At 38.1% G+C, this 21528-nt stretch overlaps 1 protein-coding gene across 1 annotated transcript; it reads left to right on the plus strand.

Moving 5' to 3' along the window:
• Positions 1 to 16527: 16527 nt before the first annotated feature.
• LOC121867098 (neuropeptide F receptor-like) lies at positions 16528 to 20915 on the plus strand. The gene is made up of 2 exons (XM_042366855.1): positions 16528 to 17652; positions 20904 to 20915. Exons 1-2 carry the CDS (start codon positions 17122 to 17124, stop codon positions 20913 to 20915), a joined length of 543 nt encoding a protein of 180 aa, XP_042222789.1. The 5' UTR covers positions 16528 to 17121.
• The last annotated feature ends 613 nt before the right edge of the window (positions 20916 to 21528 follow it).

Genomic DNA, 21528 nt, shown 5'->3' on the forward strand with positions numbered 1-21528 from the left:
GAACAGTTTATTAACAACCGATTTGACTTGAAAATACAATTCGAATACATTCTAAGATACATGAGTTGACCACCTCCGAAGCATTCAGCGAAATGGGTTTTTATGATAATTGTAACAGCTATACAAACAACGATATTCTTTTGTTGATAACGAATTACATTTATATACCTGTATATGTGACGATCTTAATGCAAACAATACATGCAAGAAAATAAAACTCATAACGTTGGCCCCACTTCCACCTGGCGGAATAACTCAACGGCAAGAATTGTGTCACCCGGAGAGTGCGTCGTCACACCAACATTAGCTGGACTCGCCTTCTACACGGACCTGGAATCACTGAGTGGCCCGGTGCTACGACTGACCAGGGCGCGCTACTTGCCATGTGACGTCACCCAGAAACACGTCATCACTAATTTTTCTACCATGACGCTAATGATACAGGCCTATATAGTAAGTTCATAAAACAAAAAGCACGAATTTTCCTACATACGGATACGATTATACATTGTGTTAATAAGAAAAAAAATTGGAACATAAAGTGACAAACTCTATGGGCATTGCCCCTACTTCAATCCCAATACAAACCTTAACTAATTTATATACCTCTGTTTAGTAAATGTGTACAGTGACAATTCCCTTAATCTATCCTTATCTCAATTAAGGATTCAGCGATGACGAGAGGAAGGAGCAAAAATCCAAACTACGAAGCTGCCCCGGTGTTCTACTGTAACAAGTGTAATGTGCACCTATGCGTTACTGAGGATAAAAACTGCCTTTTGGGGGGGTTACAGACATTTGTGATTATTTTTTTTGAAGGAGCCAGTTTACTATACGAGTGAAAATGAATAGTTTTACATATAGTTAGACTCATTGTCAATTGTTGCAGGTTTTCTGCTAATATTTACTGGCTGATTTTTTTCCCGTCGCCAAAAAAATAGACCTGTTTTATTTTCCTCGGTGGTAAAAACAAGGACTGAATTCATTCAGTTTTGAAAAAAGCCATAAAACAGAAGTTTTTCAAACATGACAAAATCGTCACAGTCGTCCTTTAAGACACAAATGTCTTGATTTTAGGTAAATGCATTTTTTTTACTTATAGTGTATTACACAATATCAATATGTAAAGATTTATTAAAGAAACACCAAAACAAGAGACCAAGTGCTTATTTCAGCACATAACTAATACAAAATCAAGTGACCAAGCGTTACTTGAGCATATAATCAACCCAATGTTTAGAAACTAAGTGTAAATATTAGCAGAAAACCTGCAACAATTGACAATGAGTCTAACTATATGTAAAACTATTCATTTTCACTCGTATAGTAAACTGGCTCCTTCAAAAAAAATAATCACAAATGTCTGTAACCCCCCAAAAAGGCAGTTTTTATCCTCAGTAACGCATAGGTGCACATTACACTTGTTACAGTAGAACACCGGGGCAGCTTCGTAGTTTGGATTTTTGCTCCTTCCTCTCGTCATCGCTGAATCCTTAATTGAGATAAGGAGGAGTTACAAATGTGTAAGAGAACAGGTAGTAATGGGTGGGCTACTTTCTTTATGATGCTGCATCTTTGGACTTTTTATTATGGTCAATAATCCATCTGCTGTGACAGGGAACAAGAACAACTCATTTTGTTGTCTGTTTTGCAGGTAGGCTTTAAATTCCTCATGGTGATCAGGGATGCTCTCTGCAAGGTTTCTGCCAACATTGATAAAATAATTATTGAAGTGGTTGGTAATGAGGAGGAGCCATATGTTGAGTGTTCATGTTCTGAATAGAATTGATGATACTCCAGGTTTTCTTACTGTCGCCTGGTGCTGACTGGAGCTTATTTGTATAATAGCTACGTCTGGCATTTCTAACTACTTTAGTTACTCTATTTCTGATACTTCGGTAGGCATCACGTTACGTTATGTAAGGTAAGATAAGGTAAGGTAAGGTTAGGTTAGGTTAGGTTTGGTCTCGTATTAAGGGCGTGGGCAAAACAATATTTTACCGATTTATTTAGCGAAATTAAATTATATATTGTAAGAACCAGATATTTAAAATAATATTTACCATGTGAGCGAGAGAGGTAACTGGACTCTTATTTGTACGAAAGAAGAAAAATAACATTGCAATCTATAGTGAAAATACCTGTGCGGTACAATAGCCCTACACTATCACGGTACATATATCAAATTCATTAAAAACAATTTAAAAAGTAAAGCAAAGGTTAAGAAATCATAATTTCAGGGGAAAATATGATCGGCGAGAAATAACAATCAAACAACAATAATTTTTCTTCACAACTCCTAAATTTCATGTTGTGAGTTATGTCCTTATGTTGTGGAATGCCAATATTTGTGTATATTTACCATTTTGCTGAGAAATAATGAAGCATGTTATTCTCCCTTAACTCTATAAATAAGTAGTTTAATAATGTAAACTATACAGTAAGAAAATGGAACATTGCCTCAGGATACGGGAACTTGTAACATCAAAGTTCATTACGACAATACATAGTGAACCTTGTACGCTTTTGTAATGGTACATAAATATTATTAGTTATCAAAGAAACTCACTTGACCAAAGAGCTAAAAAATATTCATCCACACACACACACACACACACACACACACACACGCATACAAATATCTGATATAATTAATATATAAGCCTTAATGATTGTATATTGTATAACATCATATATCCATTACACGATTGGTTATGATATTTCTACACTGCTGCAGTTATTCTGTCACATGACACACACATAGAAGTTGAAATGGGTTAAATCAATACTCTGATCCGGAACTGTAATCCAATCCGGAATTTTTGTATTGAAGATATATATATATATATATATATATATATATATATATATATATATATATATTTGGTCTGTTTACGATTGAATATAGTAAAAAGGTTGGTTATGGTATGGTTAGCTTTGGGTTAAGTTAGGTTGTTTTGGGTTAAGTTAGGTTGTTTTGGGTTAGGTTAGGTTAGGTTAGGTTAGGTTAGGTAAGGTTAGAGTGGCTTGGGTTAGGTTAGGTTAGTCTAGGTTGTTTTCGGTTAGGTTAGGTTAGGTTAGGTTAGGTTAGGTTAGGGGGTCACAGATACCTTCACTTTTTGTAATGTTGTAATTATTTCATCAGTTCACCTGTCACGTAAAAAAACATAAAATATTCTCTATTCCTCCCTCCTTCTTTCACCTTCCTTCCTTCCTTCTTCACTCACCTCCGCTACTCTTTCTCTCACCTCCCCTCCCCTTTCTTTCATCTTCCCCCTTCTTCTCTCACCTACCGTCCTTCTCTCACCTTTTGTTGACCTTCACTCCTTTCCTTTGACCTTTCTTCATCTCCCCTTTGGCTTTCCTCCATATCTTCCTCCCTCTTCACTCATCATTCCTCACCTCTCCTCGCAACTCACGTGACCTCACCAATGGCTAACTCACCTTTCTTAATACTCTCCCAAGCTTGTTGCTCTCACCTGTTTTCTCTCTTCCTTCTTTCTCTCCTTCCTCCCCTGCTTCCTCGCTCATACGTAACTGTTTCCTCTCTGCCCCTCTCTCTTTCACCGAGTACCTTCCTATCTCCCTGTCTCCCCCTCTTCCTCCCCTCCCCCAGTAATCACCTGTCATTTCCCCTCCCTTCCTCGTCCTACTTTCCCCTTCCTCTCTACTCCCCATCCTCCTCCCCTTCCCTTCCCTCCTTACCTCCCGGTACCCCCTCCCCTCCCGGGCACATCACCCCGTGTGCGCGTGGTCGTGTACAGTATATAAGGGAGGGAGGCAGCGTAATCGGTTGAGTCGGTGGTAGTGCCGTCCGCCACCAAGAGCTCCCGTGGGTGTGGCTGTGTGAAGAGCGAGAGGAGGAGAAATAATCGTTCTTGGAGTCCAGTTTTGCCATCATTTACATGTACTGTGTCATGTCTCACTACGCAAGCGTTGTTAATGGTGTTTTCTGGACTTCCAAACTTGATGTCATCGTAGAACAGACGGATAAATATATACATTATGTGCATATTCCTGGGCCACACAGTGTCTTACCCACGTCACGTGGTGGTGGTGATGCATCTCCACGCTGGCGTTGTTACAGCATTTATATGTCCAAATAAGACCTCAAAAACGTTTATTTCAACGCAGGATAAAAAGCGGAAGAACGGAAACAATACACTGTGTACATGTCCTGTGTGGTAAAGTTGTGTCCTGTCTCTTCGTCACCAACATCATGTCATCGATTACTTTTGATGTAGTTTTATTATGAACTACAAAAAATAACATTGCCTTCATCGTAAAGCAAGAAAACGAAAGAGAAAAAAATACGACCTTAAAGCGTAGCATGTTATTCTTACGTGGATAGTGAAATGTGTTCCACCTTGACACATTCATTGTCATCCATCACACTAATAAGTGAACCAAATGTTGATTACAGAGTAAAGTGACCTACAATACACCCACACAGCACAAGGTGGTGGTGATACTTACAATCAAGAAAATTAAACATCTTTACGAATTCATTTTTTTTTACCAAGGTATTTAGACGTGGTGAGTGGTGCTTCATCGACCACTGGTTATTGAAACATCTAAATCTAAAACAACAATTGCAAGATCTGCTCAAGTATAGCGAAGGACAAGAGTGCTAACCTGTTGGTACGTCCTTATTTTTTTCCACCCGTCAGCTGTTTTATGTCAACAATGGACTTAACAGTTTGGAAATTGACGTGTACTGAGTTTATATCTATCTATCTATCTATCTATCTATCAATCTATCTATCTATCTATCTATCTATTTTTTTTCTTAATTTGATCACGGAGAAAAACTTACCCTGCAATCTGAGCGGGAAAATTACGACACTTTAATTGGTTGATTACCGCGTTTTTTTTTATTTATTTTTCCTTTGGCATCCCTGGTAAAGAAGGCTCTTGCCAAAATTATTCATTTAAATTTCCTTCATAAGAAATGAGTTTGTTATCTATGTATGGGTCACGTTGTGTATTTATCAGTAAATACAATTACGAGTAATGCAAAAATGTATTATTTATTATTATACTATTATTGCTTTTACTACTACTGCTACTACTACTGTTGCTACTACTGTACTACAACTACTACTACTACTATTAATATTACTACTATTAAAAATAACTGTTTTCCCAACATCTTCCACAATTGCGAGAAATAGCCGTAATTACCTGATGATGAAACGCGGTGGTTCGATTACTGGGCACTTACAGTTCACCCAGCTGTAAATGGGTATCTCAGTTTACAACATGGGGAGGTGAATGTGGTCGAGAGCAGTACCGGCCATGCTGCCTCCTTGTGTACCGAAGACTTAGTATACAGTGTGCTGTATCCACACTGTCCCTAATGGGCAATCATGCATATGGGACCCATTTCATTTTTCACCTGATGATAATGGTGTCCCAGGTGCCATCAGGTAAATTTGAAGCAAGTTATACGGTTGGATGCCCTTTCTACGGTCAACCTACTTTTACTGTGTGAGAACTGGGAGTTATATATAGTGGTTCCGGTCACCCTTCTAGCTGGTAAGGGGTCACTACTAGCTGAGGCAGTCAAGTACTTCACTTCTACCTGATATTTTTCTCAACCTGGGAACCATAATTTATTATTAAACTCTTTCAACACCTTGTACACCATAGTAAAGAGTGACCAGAATCATCAACAACACACACACACAGTCTCCCGTCATTCACAGTTATTAGTTCGGTCTTTATGCTGTCACACATGCATTCACTGGTGGTGTTTCCCTCCACAACAAGACTCTTACTATCTGTCTGGTTTACTCGCCCATGACTCTCCCCTTTACCATCTCTCCCTCCTTTCACCGTTCTCTGTCTGTCTGTCTCTATCTTTCTCTCACTTCTTTGCCATATCTCTCTTTTCACTATTCTCATTTTATCTGCCTCTGTCACTGTCTTTCTCTTTCTTGCCATATTTTTCAACATTCATCTCTCTCTCTCTCTCTCTCTCTCTCTCTCTCTCTCTCTCTCTCTCTCTCTCTCTCTAGTTCTCCTTCGCATGCGGTACTCCGATTTTCTCATTGCATTTTCACATAACACTGAAAATCCCATCTGTCAATATTCATCAAAACAACAATAACAACGACATAAACAACAGCAATAAAAAAACAACAACAACAACAACAACAAAATAGTACTGCTACTACTTTTTTTTTTAACGTGGCCTCCAGCCTCCCCCAATAGCCACACCTTCGCCACCATTTATTTACCTTAATATTAAATATCCTAATACATAAGAAGCTATCCTATCTGTGTTAAATTAGTTGAGCCGCAGATCTATGCGGCATTCAGTGACTGTAGCCTCGTAGTCGATATCTGCAGCAGTTGTCGGAATTGGGGCAGAAGCTCTCGTTCCCCTGAGGCAGAGCAAAGCCGACGGAAGGAGAGAGAAAGACAGTCGACATCTCATCCAGGCTGTAACGAAACTTCTGGGCTGCTGCTTCTGTTCGGAGATCACCTCCGCGAGTCTGGCGTAGAAACATCTTGCACTTGGTCCCATCCCACCAGAGGTTGTGAACACTAGAGGAGTGAAGCTGCCTTGATCAACGTTTTGGATTCTCTCCCCATATGCCCTTATCTTGTCGTTCTCGTTCCTCCTATGTGCAGCATCGAGAGCTAGGTTACGGTGACATGCGGCCATGGGATCAAAAATCCTGATGTCGAAGAAAGCTCTCTGTCCTCGCGTCCAGAATCCTCGAGCACTGACGTCAACACGGGCTTCGTTAGATGTGTTTGAAGTCCTATGTTGGAGGATCTCACCATCCAATGGAAGGAGGGTCGGTTCTACCATGACATCCCGGCAGGTTTCCTTCAACATATTTGCTGTAAGGTCCCTTACTTCATCATACCTCATGCATATGAAGCCCCCTTTCTTGCACACCATGGCGTGATCGCCGTCATAGGAAGAGCCACACACGCATTGGGAGGGCAAACCTTCTACTGGCCGACCGTACCTTAGAGCAATGGCATCTGTAAATTCTTGTTTGTTAAGACTGAAACCATTTGCCCTTATCGGTAACGTAGTTAACCAGTTCGAGGCGCCCACCTCCTGCGCTATAGCTACTTTTTTTTCAAATTTTCTGGAACCTGCAGCAACAGTTGCTGCAACTTATCATTTTGGCATTGCTGTCGATCTGTCGTAATGGACCTACGAATCTCGTTTACTTCACCCGTCACGACCTCCCCTGTTGCGTTCTGGGCTATTATGTGGCCCGTGAGGGCTGCCGTGAGCTTAAGTGAATTTTGATGTTCGGTGGCTGCAATCTCCTCTGGATTGGTTAGTCCCATCCCTCCCAGTCTTGATGGAAGTGCAAGAAGTTCTCTTTCTGCTGGGGTTAAGTGAGTGTGTTTCACTAATTTGGGAATGAACTTGACACTGATAGCTTCTTCTAGAGGGTGGAGGAGGGGTCCGATACCAGGGATAGTACGCATCAGGTAGTTCCAACGATGCTTGACTCCATGGGTGAATGCAGCGAAAGCCGCATGTGGCTCTGTGGTAGCAATCTCAGACAGAGCTTGGATTTCACTAACCCACTCATTCACCTTTCCCGCTACTTACTCGGTCTTGAAGTCCGTAGTGCCAATTACTGCGCCTAGATGTCTTTGGCCGTCCTTAGTTATTTTGACTTCGCTTCCGCCAAAAACCTCCTTTGCCCATTCATAATGTTCTGGCTTCACGATGAGGAAGGACTTGCTGGCGTTTGGGTGGTGCCCTAATTGTGGACCTACTACTACTACTACTACTACTACTTTTTTTTTTTTTTATAACGTGGCCTCCAGCCTCCCCCAATAGCCACACCTTCGCCACCATTTATTTACCTTAATATTTAATATCCTAATACATAAGAAGCTATCCTATCTGTGTTAAATTAGTTGAGCCGCAGATCTATGCGGCATTCAGGGACTGTAGCCTCATAGTCAATATCTGCAGCAGTTGTCGGAGTAGGGGCAGAAGCTCTCGTTCCCCTGAGGCAGAGCAAAGCCGACCGAAGGAGAGAGAAGGACAGTCGACATCTCATCCAGGCTGTAACATAACTTCTGGGCTGCTGCTTCTGTTCGGAGATCAGCTCCGCGAGTCTGGCGTAGAAACATCTTGCACTTGGGCCCATCCCACCAGAGGTTGTGAACACTAGAGGAGTGAAGCTGCCTTGATCAACATTTTGAATTCTCTCCCCATATGCCCTTCTCTTGTCGTTCTCGTTCCTCCTATGTGCAGCATCGAGAGCTAGGTTACGGTGACAAACGGCCATGGGATAAAAATCCTGATGTCGAAGAAAGCTCGCTGTCCCCGCGTCCAGAATCCTCGAGCACTGACGTCCACACGGGCTTCGTTAGATGTGTTTGAAGTCCTGTGTTGGAAGATCTCGCCATCCAGTGGAAGGAGGGTCGGTTCTACCATGACGTCCCGGCAGATTTCCTTCAACATATTTGCTGTGAGATCCCTTACCTCGTCATGCCTCATGCATATGAAGCCCCCCTTCTTGCAGACCATGGCGTGATCGCAATCATAGGAAGAGCCACACACGCATTGGGAGGGCAAACCATCTACTGGCCAACCGTACCTTAGAGCAATGGCATCTGTAAATTCTTGTTTGTTAAGGCTGAAACCATTTGCCCTTATCGGTAACGTAGTTAACCAGTTCGAGGCGCCCACCTCCTGCGCTATAGCTACTTTTTTTGTCAAATTTTCTGGAACCTGCAGCAATAGTTGCTGCAACATGTCATTTTGGCAGTGCTGCCGATCTGTTGTAATGGACCTACGGATCTTGTTAACTTCGCTGGTGTCCACTTCCCCTGTTGCATTCTGGGCTATTATGTGGTCAGTGAGGGCTGCCGTGAGCTTAAGTGAATTTTGATGTTCAGAGTCAGCAATCTCCTCTGGATTCGTTAGTCCCATCCCTCCCAGTCTTGGCGGAAGTGCAAGAAGTGTTCTTTCTGCTGGGGTTAAGTCAGGGTGTTTCACTAGTTTGGGAATGAACTTGACACTGATTGCTTCTTCCAAAGGGTGGAGGAGGGGTCCGATCTCAGGGATGGTACGCATCAGGTAGTTCCAACGATGCTTGACTCCATGGGTGAATGCTGCAAAGGCCGCATGTGGCTCTGTGTTAGCAATCTCCGATAGAGCTTGGATTTCGCTCACCCACTCATTCACCTTTCCCGCTACGTACTGGGTCTTGAAGTCCGTAGTGCCAATTACTGCGCCTAGATGTCTTTGGCCGTCCTTAGTTATTTTGACCTCACTACTACTACTACTAATAATAATAATAATAATAATATTAATAATAATAATAATAATAATAATAATAATAATAATAATAATAATAATAACTAAAATTAAACATAAACAACTCAGGAGGCGAATCTAATCACTAAATACCTATTTTCAGTGTACACTCTCCCCAAAAAGTATCGGCCCCCCTGGGCCTGATGTATTTGGAAGTGAACACAAGAACACGTACACAACAGTCTCGGTTAGGTTGGTCTTTCTTCTTGCACCTGATACTCAACATGCTATCTGCAGTATACCGCCTATTCTCTACACAATGTAATGAAACAGGATGGCTTGTGATACCACATGCAAAACCAATAACGTCATGAGAAACCCCGCTGATTTATGCACCTCAGATACTATTTCAGTCCCAGGGGATGTGTTGCTAAATAGAGATCTAACGTTACTTTGTTTTCATGAACCGAGGTTACAATGGAATCACTTCCAAAGAAATATGAAACACTATGATCCGATATTACATTTATTTGCAAATATAGTAATTACAGGTGTATTATGATACCATATCCATTTACAATGACATTATGATTTACTGCATTTCGATATTATTTCTACCTTAATATTGATGAGGAAACAATTATGAATATAACGTATTATCTCATGATTGGTGCTGGCAACGGAACATTATCTGATACACACTACAAGACGATGTCATCAAGTCCTCCCATGGGATTGACAGTCACTATGGAGACATCACAGGCAACCCGAGACATTATCATCGCCCTTCACGACATAGGTACAAAGAGATAGTACGAAGGCTTGGTACTTCCCATTACACTCCATGTCTGACGGTGCAAGCTGTGTTTTCCAATGAGTCTCGGGTACTAGTGTTGGTCGTGGATTTCCAGCAGAAAACACCCACTATTTAACTGCCGTTGATATAATTTCGCTGCATTAATACCATTATATTATTCTGCTAAAGATGGAGCACGGTGATTCACCATAATTATAACAAATTCCAGAAATAATAACTGGAAACCTCACAGATACTAGGAAGGCTGGCCTACCAACATGATGCAGAAATCATAATTAGTGATCGGAAATATTCGTCCATTGTGACACATTGCATCGATGAAAAAAGGGGCCGATAGTTTTTGGGGAGAGTGTACATATTTTATTCATCGTTTTGGATAATACAGTATAAAATAAATTTCACTTTTCCTTCACCAGTTACAGATATATTATTTTCGTTTTTTCGTTTTTGTAACCTTTGTTTATGTATATTGTGGTTTTATAAGCGTGGCCACAGTACCAATACGATTTATGTACGCGTCAGAGTGAACCTGGTGTAGGACCCACAAAAATTCGTATTTAATTAGCTTTGGTCATGTTAGGGGGCGGGTAAGGTAAGGTTAGGGGTTAGGTTTAGTTAGTTTAGTCTAGAGATAAAATAAGTTAGGTTTGGAGTTGGGTTATACCTGGTCAAGTTAGATTACGTTTCGTTAGGTTAGGTTAGGCATGCACAACCTTTTTGACTTGGGGGGCCACATTAGAAGACGGACTCATAATCTGTCGGCAGTATACATCATATAACAGATGTTAGCTAATTTATATGTTTTCTCACAACTAGGTTATTACAGTGAAAATAGATAATATAATAATGTGGAAAGTCTTTCTTGAGCTTATTGTGATGTGAAATGAGCTTCTTCCTGTTGGGATCTAACTTCGTGGTTGGCAGTCGCAAAATGGAGTGCAGATTTTCGTCATTTAGTCTACTTGTTGAGCTTTAATAGACTGAATGTTTGCTCACAGAAGTAAGTGGAGCCAAATAAACTAGAATAAATAGCAACTGTCTGTTGTAAATATGGATACTGATCTTGAGGTAAACACTTGTAGAAACTGAGTAAGTTTCCTTCCATAAACTTTGTACGAAGTGTGTCACAATTCTGGAGATCAACCTACAATAACTGGGCCTCTAGTTCAAGGTCTTCAGGTGAAATAGAGAAGGATTGCTGAACAGTTACAAATTATTATTCTCTTCCTCGAAGTCTCAAAATCGCTTATCAAACGCTTCCAGAATAATTTAAATATTTATTGTATAGCTTTCAGCTTTGTGATCAACTGTGTGCTCTTCAAGTATGTTTTGATATGTTGGCAAATGTTTCAACTCACCTTTAATTGAGTTGTTACTGAAACAGCTTGAGTTTGTAATAAAAGTTTGGTTGCGAGTTGTGAAACAAGCTGGTTACGTCCTTGAAATTTGACATACAAGTTATTTAGATGCCTGGTAATATAAAAAGACAATGTTACTGTAGATCGCAGAGTCATTCCACAATTTTAAGCTCTGAACCGCTTTTTCCTATTTATTGACAAATATGACGACTTCATCTAAGAAGTTAATGAATCGTTGTAGTATATTTTCCCCGACTTAACCACCTAACTTCTGTGAAGAAACAAGATCACTGTATGTACTCTGCTTCAATATCTTCCATAAACAGCTTCAACTGGCGATGATTGAAGACTCGTGATTTTATAAATTGACAGTTAAAACTACAACTTTCATCACATTTTCAAAGTTCAAGTCTTTTCTACACACATTTTGTTGATATATAATGCAGTGAAACTGTATTAGTTAATTTTTGCCCTGACCAAGATGTTTGATCAACATTGGATACCCTCATTACAGGGACCTGTCAGTTGTTATGCCAACTAATTTGTCCATATTAAACTCAAAAGGGGTAATTTGCACCAGAAATCCTCTCAGTGAGTCACTCCCATTTGTTTGCTCATTCAGTGAACTGTGACCAACAAATTCTTCATGAATAGTGAATTCGTCTGTCACACCACGTACTGTACGAACACTAATATCTGAGCTGTTGATGTCACACCAGTAAATTCGTCAGCTGCTCCAGAAAAGTACACAAATTCATATCTTTCTCTTTTAGCTGCTTACTCTGCATCGCACTGTCACATGATTCAAACTGATGTGTTAAAATTTCTTCACTGTCAACTTAAAATAATGAAAATTTACAATAATCAAAATAACTGAAAAATAAACCTTGCAGTTTAGTTTGTTCACTGAATAGAGCCAGAGTTATTTTTCAAGCATCAGGTCAGAGTTGTTTTTATATCTATTTCATATTGTATTTATTATTATTTTTTAATAAGTCACCAAGAACCGGAATAGTGTTACCTGAGGGCCGCGGGTTGTGCCTCCATAGGTTAGATTATGATATTTTAGTTAACTTTTCTATCTGTCTATCTGTCTATTAATCTATCTATCATCTGTCTATCAATATAACTCTATAAATGGAAATATGCAAATATAGATAAGAGTATTAACGTGGACTGAATACCTGGATAACAGTCATATGGTTTTACAGTAAATTGGAAAACTGTAAAAAAAGGATTTATGCTTTCCGTACTGTCACTATTTACAACCATTTATGTATAACAAGTGTTTAGTTGTTAGGGGCATAACTGGTGCCTACTGATGCTTGAAGTGTCTAATGGGTAATTCACTAGTGTATAGTAATAGTCAAATCAGTGTCTAACCTAACCTAACCTAACCTAACCTAACCTAACCTAACAATAATAAAATCAGTGTCCAATAATAGTTAAATCAATGTCCAATAATAGTAAAATCAGTGTCCAATAATAGTTAAATCAGTGTCCAACAATAGTAAGATCAGTATCCAATAATAGTTAAATCAGTGTCCAATAATAGTAAAATCAGTATCCAATAATAGTTAAATCAGTGTCCAATAATAGGAAAATCAATGTCCAATAATAGTTAAATCAGTGTCCAATAATAGTAAAATCAGTATCCAATAATAGTTAAATCAGTGTCCAATAATAGGAAATTCAGTGTCCAATAATAGTTAAATCAGTGTCCAATAATAGTTAAATCAGTGTCCAATAATAGTTAAATCAGTGTCCAATAATAGTTAAATCAGTAGACAATAATAGTTAAATCAGTGTCCAATAATAGTAAAATCAGTAGCCAATAATAGTTAAATCAGTGTCCAATAATAGGAAAATCAGTGTCCAATAATAGTTAAATCAGTGTCCAATAATAGTAAAATCAGTATCCAATAATAGTTAAATCAGTGTCCAATAATAGTAAAATCAATGTCCAATAATAGTTAAATCAGTGTCCAATAATAGTAAAATCAGTATCCAATAATAGTTAAATCAGTGTCCAATAATAGTTAAATCAGTGTCCAATAATAGTAAAATCAGTAGCCAATAATAGTTAAATCAGTGTCCAATAATAGTAAAATCAGTAGCCAATAATAGTTAAATCAGTGTCCAATAATAGTAAAATCAGTATCCAATAATAGTTAAATCAGTGTCCAATAATAGTATATTCAGTGTCCAATAATAGTAAAATCAGTGTCCAATAATAGTAAAATCAATGTCCAATAATAATTAAATAATGTGTCCAGTAATAGTAAAAACTAACTAGCTTATAAATAACGCTTAATATTTCAATTGTTTCTAACTAGTGTCTGACAGCTACCTAACCTAACCTAACCTAACCTAACCCAACAATGACCAAATCAGCTTAACGAGTATCTAACTAGTTTATAAATAATGCTTAATGTTTCAATTGCTTCTACTGTAACTAGTGTCTGACATGTACCTAATTATGATTAAGAAAACTTTAACTCGTGGTTAACTTATAATAATTAGAATCTAACCTAATACGTGAACATGGGATCAGAAATAATAATAATAATAATAATAATAATAATAATAATAATAATAATAATAATAATAATAATAATAATGATAATAATAATAATAATAATAATAATAATAATAATAATAATAATAATAATAATAACCTAACCTAACCTCGTCTATTCTAACCTAAGCTAACTGTATCGTCTAAAGCAGTTGGAACTGGCTGATGTACCTTAGCACACAAGACCACCAGGTAGGTAGGTACTCGAGAGAAAGGTAACGGCTTCAGAATGTGCTGCTACTTTCATTTTACATGGCGTATTCATCCCACCACCACTACCACCCTCTACTGTTCCTCCCTCCGTCACCGTCTCCCCATAGGACACGTACTGTAGAAGTGATTTCAGCAAATTACACGGCAAATAGTGTTTTCTGTTTCGTTGACAATAAAATGACAGGAGAAGCGAGGTTATTGCTCAGACGCTCCAGCCAAGAAAGACTGATTGAAACCGATCATGAAATATTCAGATTGATTATAAAAAAACTTTTAATTTTTTTAGCTTCATCGGATACATTTGTTGATATAAACACTCAATGTCACAGAGTTTGCTAAGCAAATGGTGTATGTGCGTGTTTAAAAGTTAGTTTACAATTTTTTTTTTCTTTTTTTTGGGGGGGGGGGGCACTCCCCTACATCCTTGTGTAAGGTGAAGAGCAGAAGCGTTTACAGCCCCCAGCAGGAAGCATGCTAAGTTCATGCTCGCCTTTATGTCTCATTAGTTAAGGGCGTAGAAGCCTGAAAAGTCCAGGGCGTAGAAGCTTGAAGAGTCCAGGGCCTAGAAGCCTGAAGAGTCAAGGGCGTAGAAGCCTGAAGGGTCAATGGTTTATATCATCACGTTATTGGAAGCTCCAACAACTTGTCCCTGAATACGAATTCGCAACTTTCGATTTACAGCAGGGTGAACAAGGACCAAGGACCAAGGGAGGCTGGGAAGTGTGTCCAAACAACTTTCCACCGGCCCGGGAATCGAACCCTTGACATCTCCCTTGCTAGGCAAGAGCGGTTCCGCTCTACCCACCGACGCCCCCTTTAGTTTATAATGACATATAATTTGTATATTTATATAAAACCTTGGTATAGGTATTATGTCAAATTTAGTTTGGTGCTTGAGACAAAAAAAATATATATATATATTGATATTAAATTTAAATTGATATTAAAACAGTTTATTAATCCAGAAGAACACAGATACAGAGTCGATAACATGGCTGAGCCAGTTGAGAGCCTGAGCTCTCTTGAAGGCACCTGTTATATTCTGTACATTTATCTCAAGGAAGTATTATGGTCTTAGTAGCTCTGGATGTCTTAATTTGTATCTCTGATTATTCCGGAACTGGAAATAATTATTGTCAAGCAAATGATTGACAGATTTGTAAATAAATAGGGCACAGCAGTAGGTGTTAATATCCTAGAATTTTGCTTTTTCAATTTAGCAAATTGTTTGTCAGTATAATCATTTTTTTTTCAAGTACGTCATTGTCCGTACAACTCTCTTTTGTGCAGTAATCAGGGGTTGTGTTTTTAAAAAGCCAAAGGCCCCCCACAGTGTGTGACAGTGTATAAAGTTTTTGACATTATAGATTTGTAATAGGTATAACGTGTTGTTATGTTTGTGAGGTGTATAATGACATAGGTGAACAGCTGGTGTAGGTCTGACATTATCTTTTTAGGAGGTACAATATATTGTCCCAAAATAAAACAAATCTCACAGGCTGTGTAGTGTAGTGTGATGGTTCTTGGTTATGGCAGCTCATCCAGTAATGGTGATGGATGGTCACTCTCCAACTGGGACAAGTATTTGATTTTATTGGTTTATCTCGTAATCTACCCTTTACCTGTTCTCTGTTCGTTTATCTGTCTAGAATTCTTGCTTTTACCGATTCCCGAGTTTTTCATATTTTGTTTTCCAATCTGTCTATTTATCCTACTTCTCTCATATACTATTTATGTTCATGGATATTTATTTTTCTATTTATCGATACACACACACACACACACACACACACACACACACACATCAAAGTACTAACGAGGCCATTTGATATAGCAAACAACCATTAACAACAAGGAATGTCTTCACACAGTCGTAACTCATAGCGATTGGGTGTTTGCTTAATCTATTCTGTTCCTTATTTCCGGGTTTGTTATTTCGTTCACTAATGATGGTAAAGGGTTAACATTTCATATCGGCACCATTGACTACTTCGTTAGGTTAAGTTATCTTTTGTTTAGGTTAGGTTAGGTTAGGTTAGGTTTGGTTAGGTAAGCAATATGTTTTTTGATATTACAGGTTTAAATGGCTAAATTGGGTTTTATATTGCATTATGAGAACCTGGTGTAAATCTACGGAAAAAATGAAATTCTTCTTCTCATTATTATTATTATTACGTTATTACGATGATATCTGAAAATATACCAGTAAAAAGTAGGTATTTTTAGAGCAGTATTAGTATTCTAGTGAGTGTGTCTCGTGTATTGGCGTAAAAATGTGTTTTCTTTCTTGTATTTACAGGCAAAACACACAGGCACACACACATGTATATATACAAGGATGGCTTCCCAGACAGTGAAAAGTATAGACAACATAAACTAATATAACCTGAAGACGTTATTGAGTCCCCTACGTAAACAGCGCGTCGATACGTCAAGGTTAACGTCAAGGTAAACAATGCGTCGATACGTCAAGGTAAAATAAACAGGTCTCTGGTGCATCACACGAGAAAAGCAAGTTTCCCATAAAACTGAAAATATCCCACTCTGTCAGGACCAGAATCCCAGTACAGGGGAGTATTACCAAGGATTGACATCATAGCTAATGGTAGGAGTTTCGCGGAGCTGAAAAGTAAGTTGTATTAGCTAGAATGTGTTTAGCTAAAATGTGTCTCTCACATGTGATCAGTTCTTCGTAGTCAAGCAAAACACGTTTCTCACAGCAAACGATTACGTAATGGGAGCTAGAATATGCTTCCCACAACTACTGAATGTGCAACACCAACAAAAACTAGAGTGTAACAGCTGATGAGGGAGTAGTATCACGCTCTTACGCTCCCAGGACCTCCGGCTACAGTAAAACTAACAGTACGAAAGCGATCAACAGTTTGTAGCAGCAGCCATGGATCAGGGTCCAGATATCTCAGTGGCGAGCCAGGAGCTGCCCTCGGATGGCTTTGGGTCGCCAGAGATTAGTAGCCTCGACTTCCTAACGCTAGCAAACTTCGACAATAATCTCACCAACTTGGCGCACAACTTCTCCTGGCTATTCAACGTGTCAGAGGGCCTTAACATCGACCTAATCAACAAGTTCCAGCGAAATAGGCGGGTGAACGACGGGGCCTACTACGCCCTCATCGTCGTCTACAGTCTACTCATCGTCCTAGGCTCGACGGGGAACTCCCTCGTCGTCGTTGCCGTCATTAGAAAGCCCGCTATGAGGACGGCGCGCAATGTGTTCATCATCAACCTGGCCATTTCAGACCTCCTCCTGTGTCTGGTCACCATGCCCCTCACCTTGGTGGAGCTCCTGTCGCAGTACTGGCCTCTCGGTGACCACCCTTTCCTCTGCAAACTGGTGGGCACTCTGCAGGCCACCTCCATTTTCGTCTCCACCATCTCCATCACCGCCATCGCCCTCGACAGATACCAGGTAAGTCATCTTATAGGTGTTATTTACATTTTGTCTTGTTACTCATCCATGTTCATTATGCTGGCGAAAACTGTGATTCTTTTTTTGTGGTGCACTCACTAGTTGACCGAGTGGCTGGTGGAATGGTTGCCTCATTGAAATGATTAAGGTTATACCGTCACCTGAAGCCTTCTCTCCCTGCCGCAAGGTGAAATTGTTGGAAAAAAAACAAACTCTCGTCCGCCATCAACCATATACAGTATACTGTATATATTTTATTTTATTTTATTTATTTATTTACTTTATTTTTTTACGGAGATTCAGCCCACTCGGACACAGGTCACTGATCCACATCGGGCCCTGGGAGAGAAAATATAATAATAATAACAATAATAATAATAATAATAATAATAATAATAATAATAATAATAATAATAATAATAATAATAATAATAATGATAATAACAATTATAAAAATAAAGAACCATAAAGAAATACAAAAATGAAAAACGATCACAAGTGAGAAACAATATACTGTATATATGTTGTGTTGTCAATAGTAAGAGAAACAATTGAGACCCTGCAATTGTGTGTAAACGAGGCAGAAAGTCCTATCAGCAACCTGGGACTTGGTCACAATATTCGTGATGCCATATGGCAGCAGGGTCTACCATTAAACATTACATTATGCTTCCAATATCTTCCCAGGCGGTAGTACCTCCCTGTTTGGTAGCTGCCAACTACCTACTGCTTCCATTACATTAGTTATTACTTTCATCCTAAATAATTGAAAAAATAATAAATATACCTATATTTTCTGACTCCAGAGAGGTTTTACTTAGGGACAAGAGGGAAAGAGAGGAACACAACACACACACACAGACACGCACGCACATAAATAAATAAATAAATAAATAAATAAATAAATAAATAAATAAATAAATAAATAAGTAAATAAATAAATAAATAAATAAATGGGGACTACCCGTATCACGTAGGTGGTCAGAGTAACGTTTTACCAAATCCGGCTTCAAAACACACACATATATATATATATATATATATATATATATATATATATATATATATATATATATATATATATATATATATATATATATATATCAAGTAGATCCACATTGGAAACGTGGACGAGATAAATCTCAATAAAACCCTCAATGTTATTTTTACAAAATATCTTTCTGGTAACTCTAATCCTCTATGACGTCATAATTGAAAAATAAATACGAGACACGGTGCACTATGGGATGGTTTACGAGGGAGAGTTCGTCAGTGGATGAAATCGCGGGAATATATGATCAGAGGCATCTGTCAAATCACTACTCGGATTTTAAGAGGCACTATCTAAAGGCGCTATATCATTAGGCATCGTTAAGTAGTGCCGCATGAAATCCCAAAACCAAATCAAGAACCGGGTACGAATTTCCATCATAAAGTCAACAAGTTTATTAAATTATAGTAAGGGATAGGTTAGGTTAGGTTTTATTCATTTAGGGATAGATTAGATTAAGTAAGGCTTGGGGTAGGTTAGGTCAAGTTACATTTGGGCTAGGATAGGATAGGTTGTTACATTATGATATGGGTAGGTTAGTTTAGGTTAGATTAGGTTTGGTTAAAGTTGGTTATGTTGTAGGAAGGTTAAATTAATTTTGTTATAGGTTAGTTTTGGTTAGGACACACACACACACTCACACACCCACACACACTATATTACATTAAATCAATAACAGAATCACCAAAATATCGAAATTTCGCTTTAAAAGACATAATTATCATGTTTATTTTGGTTTCAGTTCATAATAATAACTTTCCAAGTTTGTGTTTCTCGTGGTTCCAGCTCCTTTGTAATATCAAATTGCATTTCATTTAAGTTTAAAATTGAATAATTTTTCAAACACACTAAGCGACATTAATGTGTAGCGTACAGTGTGATGCATACGGAAACCAATGGGAGAGTTCGTATAAGTTAAAGATGGCAGAGTAACCCCGTAGAGTACCCTACCCACCTCGACCTAAATATATTCTACTGTTCCTCTAACTCAGGGGTCAGCTCCTTTATACAGTAACCGGTCACATTAAAAACAAGACATCAGCCATCCCACAGTATTAAATTCAGGAAAATATAACATGAATTTAGGTATTTAGAAATATGAACTAAAATATCTACACTCTACAGTATTCACACAAGTACTGGTATACAGAAACAAAAATGAAGTAACCCAATGGGTGACAATAAATATGAATGTAATATAAAATTATGTTTCGCATTCAACTTATTTATGGTTATAATTTTTATTTATTATTATTATTATTATTATTATTATTATTATTATTATTATTATTATTATTATTATTATTATTATTATTATTATTATTATTATTATTATTATTATTATTATTATTATTATTATTATTATTATTATTATTATTATTATTATTATTATTATATTTTCGCCCCCCAGGCCCTGTACTCGGGTGGGCTAATCCCGTAAAAAAAAGAAAAAAGAAAAAAAGAAAAAAAAATGCTTTCTAAAACATAAAATTCGAGACAATATCCTCCGTAATTTTTGTGAAATCTAGATCAAATTTAGCAAAAGCTGCTTCTACAAGTTCCTTTATGTGAGTGTTAGTGAGCTTTGGACAGTACAGTACAGTACAGTACAGTACAGTACAGTACAGTGCACAAATCTGCTGACAACAGTAGGTTGACCCAAACATTAACAACACTGTGATCTCCTCGTTTCAGTGTTATCTGATGCAATGTTTATTATTTCTACGAAACTCCAATAATGACTCTGCACTTTTGTGAGTGTTTCTGGATATTAACCAGCAGGTGCAGGAGCTCGACAGCTGTGTGTCACCAATATATGGCTGCCAGTGACTGCCCTCGTCTGCTTAAAAAGAAAAGATTTGAGGCAAATGAGAAAAAAACAAAACAAAAAACAAAACAAACAGACTGTTAATTGTGAATGTAATCGTTAAGACATTTTATGCTCTTATATCATGTCTCCTTGTCTTACCGAGAGTACCAGATTAGATGTTTGTTGCATCGTGTTCAAACAACCTTATCTTACCTCGTCAACTTAGCTGGCCGTTCTTCACATATTTTGATGCCGTCATGTCGACCGCAAATATAAACTTTTCTGGTTACATGCGGCCGGATATATTGTTATATTATATGCATAGCACAATATTATTCGTATAATAAACACCCATATAGAATAATTACACTTATTCCTCATGTTCTTTAGGATACTTATTGAATTCCTTAAATTGCTTAGTAATCCCAGATGGCTTAGGGCTTCACGGGGCAAGTTGCTACGAGGTTTATTTACAATTTAATAATAGTATGTACAGTCAGATCAAAAGTAGCCATTTATTCCTTTTTTGTTGAGGAAGGACCCTGGGGGATAAAGAAACAACAATAACTAATTCTCTGTAACACAATAAAACACTGCAAGTCTTGGCATGTGCCATTCATTAACTGATTACTCATCATTAGTGTGAGAAGTTATACTTTGTGTTTCTTGTCAATTTCATGAACTTTGGAATAGATGGTGTTGGTGGAGCAGAATTTTTCATCTTTAAATTCATGGTGGAGGAAGTAGTCACACAGAAGTAATCGGAGTCAAACACTATGAGGATATGCGATGTGATTTAGTGCAGATAAGGGCAACTAACTGGAGACACCTTGTTTGTCCAGAAAATTAAGGGATCACAGTCACTAACCTCCTCTTTCAAAGTCACATTTTTTTAGTCCAATTAGTTACATTTGGATTGATACAGCACATACCCATTGAAATGTCTGTTTTTGTTACCGCCACAGTAAGATAAGCTAGAAGAGAGAGAAAGAGAGGGATAACCATAATAAGATAA

This window comes from Homarus americanus, unplaced genomic scaffold (assembly GCF_018991925.1).
Source record: "Homarus americanus isolate GMGI-L3 unplaced genomic scaffold, GMGI_Hamer_2.0 scaffold6317, whole genome shotgun sequence".
Classification (NCBI taxonomy): Eukaryota; Metazoa; Arthropoda; class Malacostraca; order Decapoda; family Nephropidae; genus Homarus; species Homarus americanus.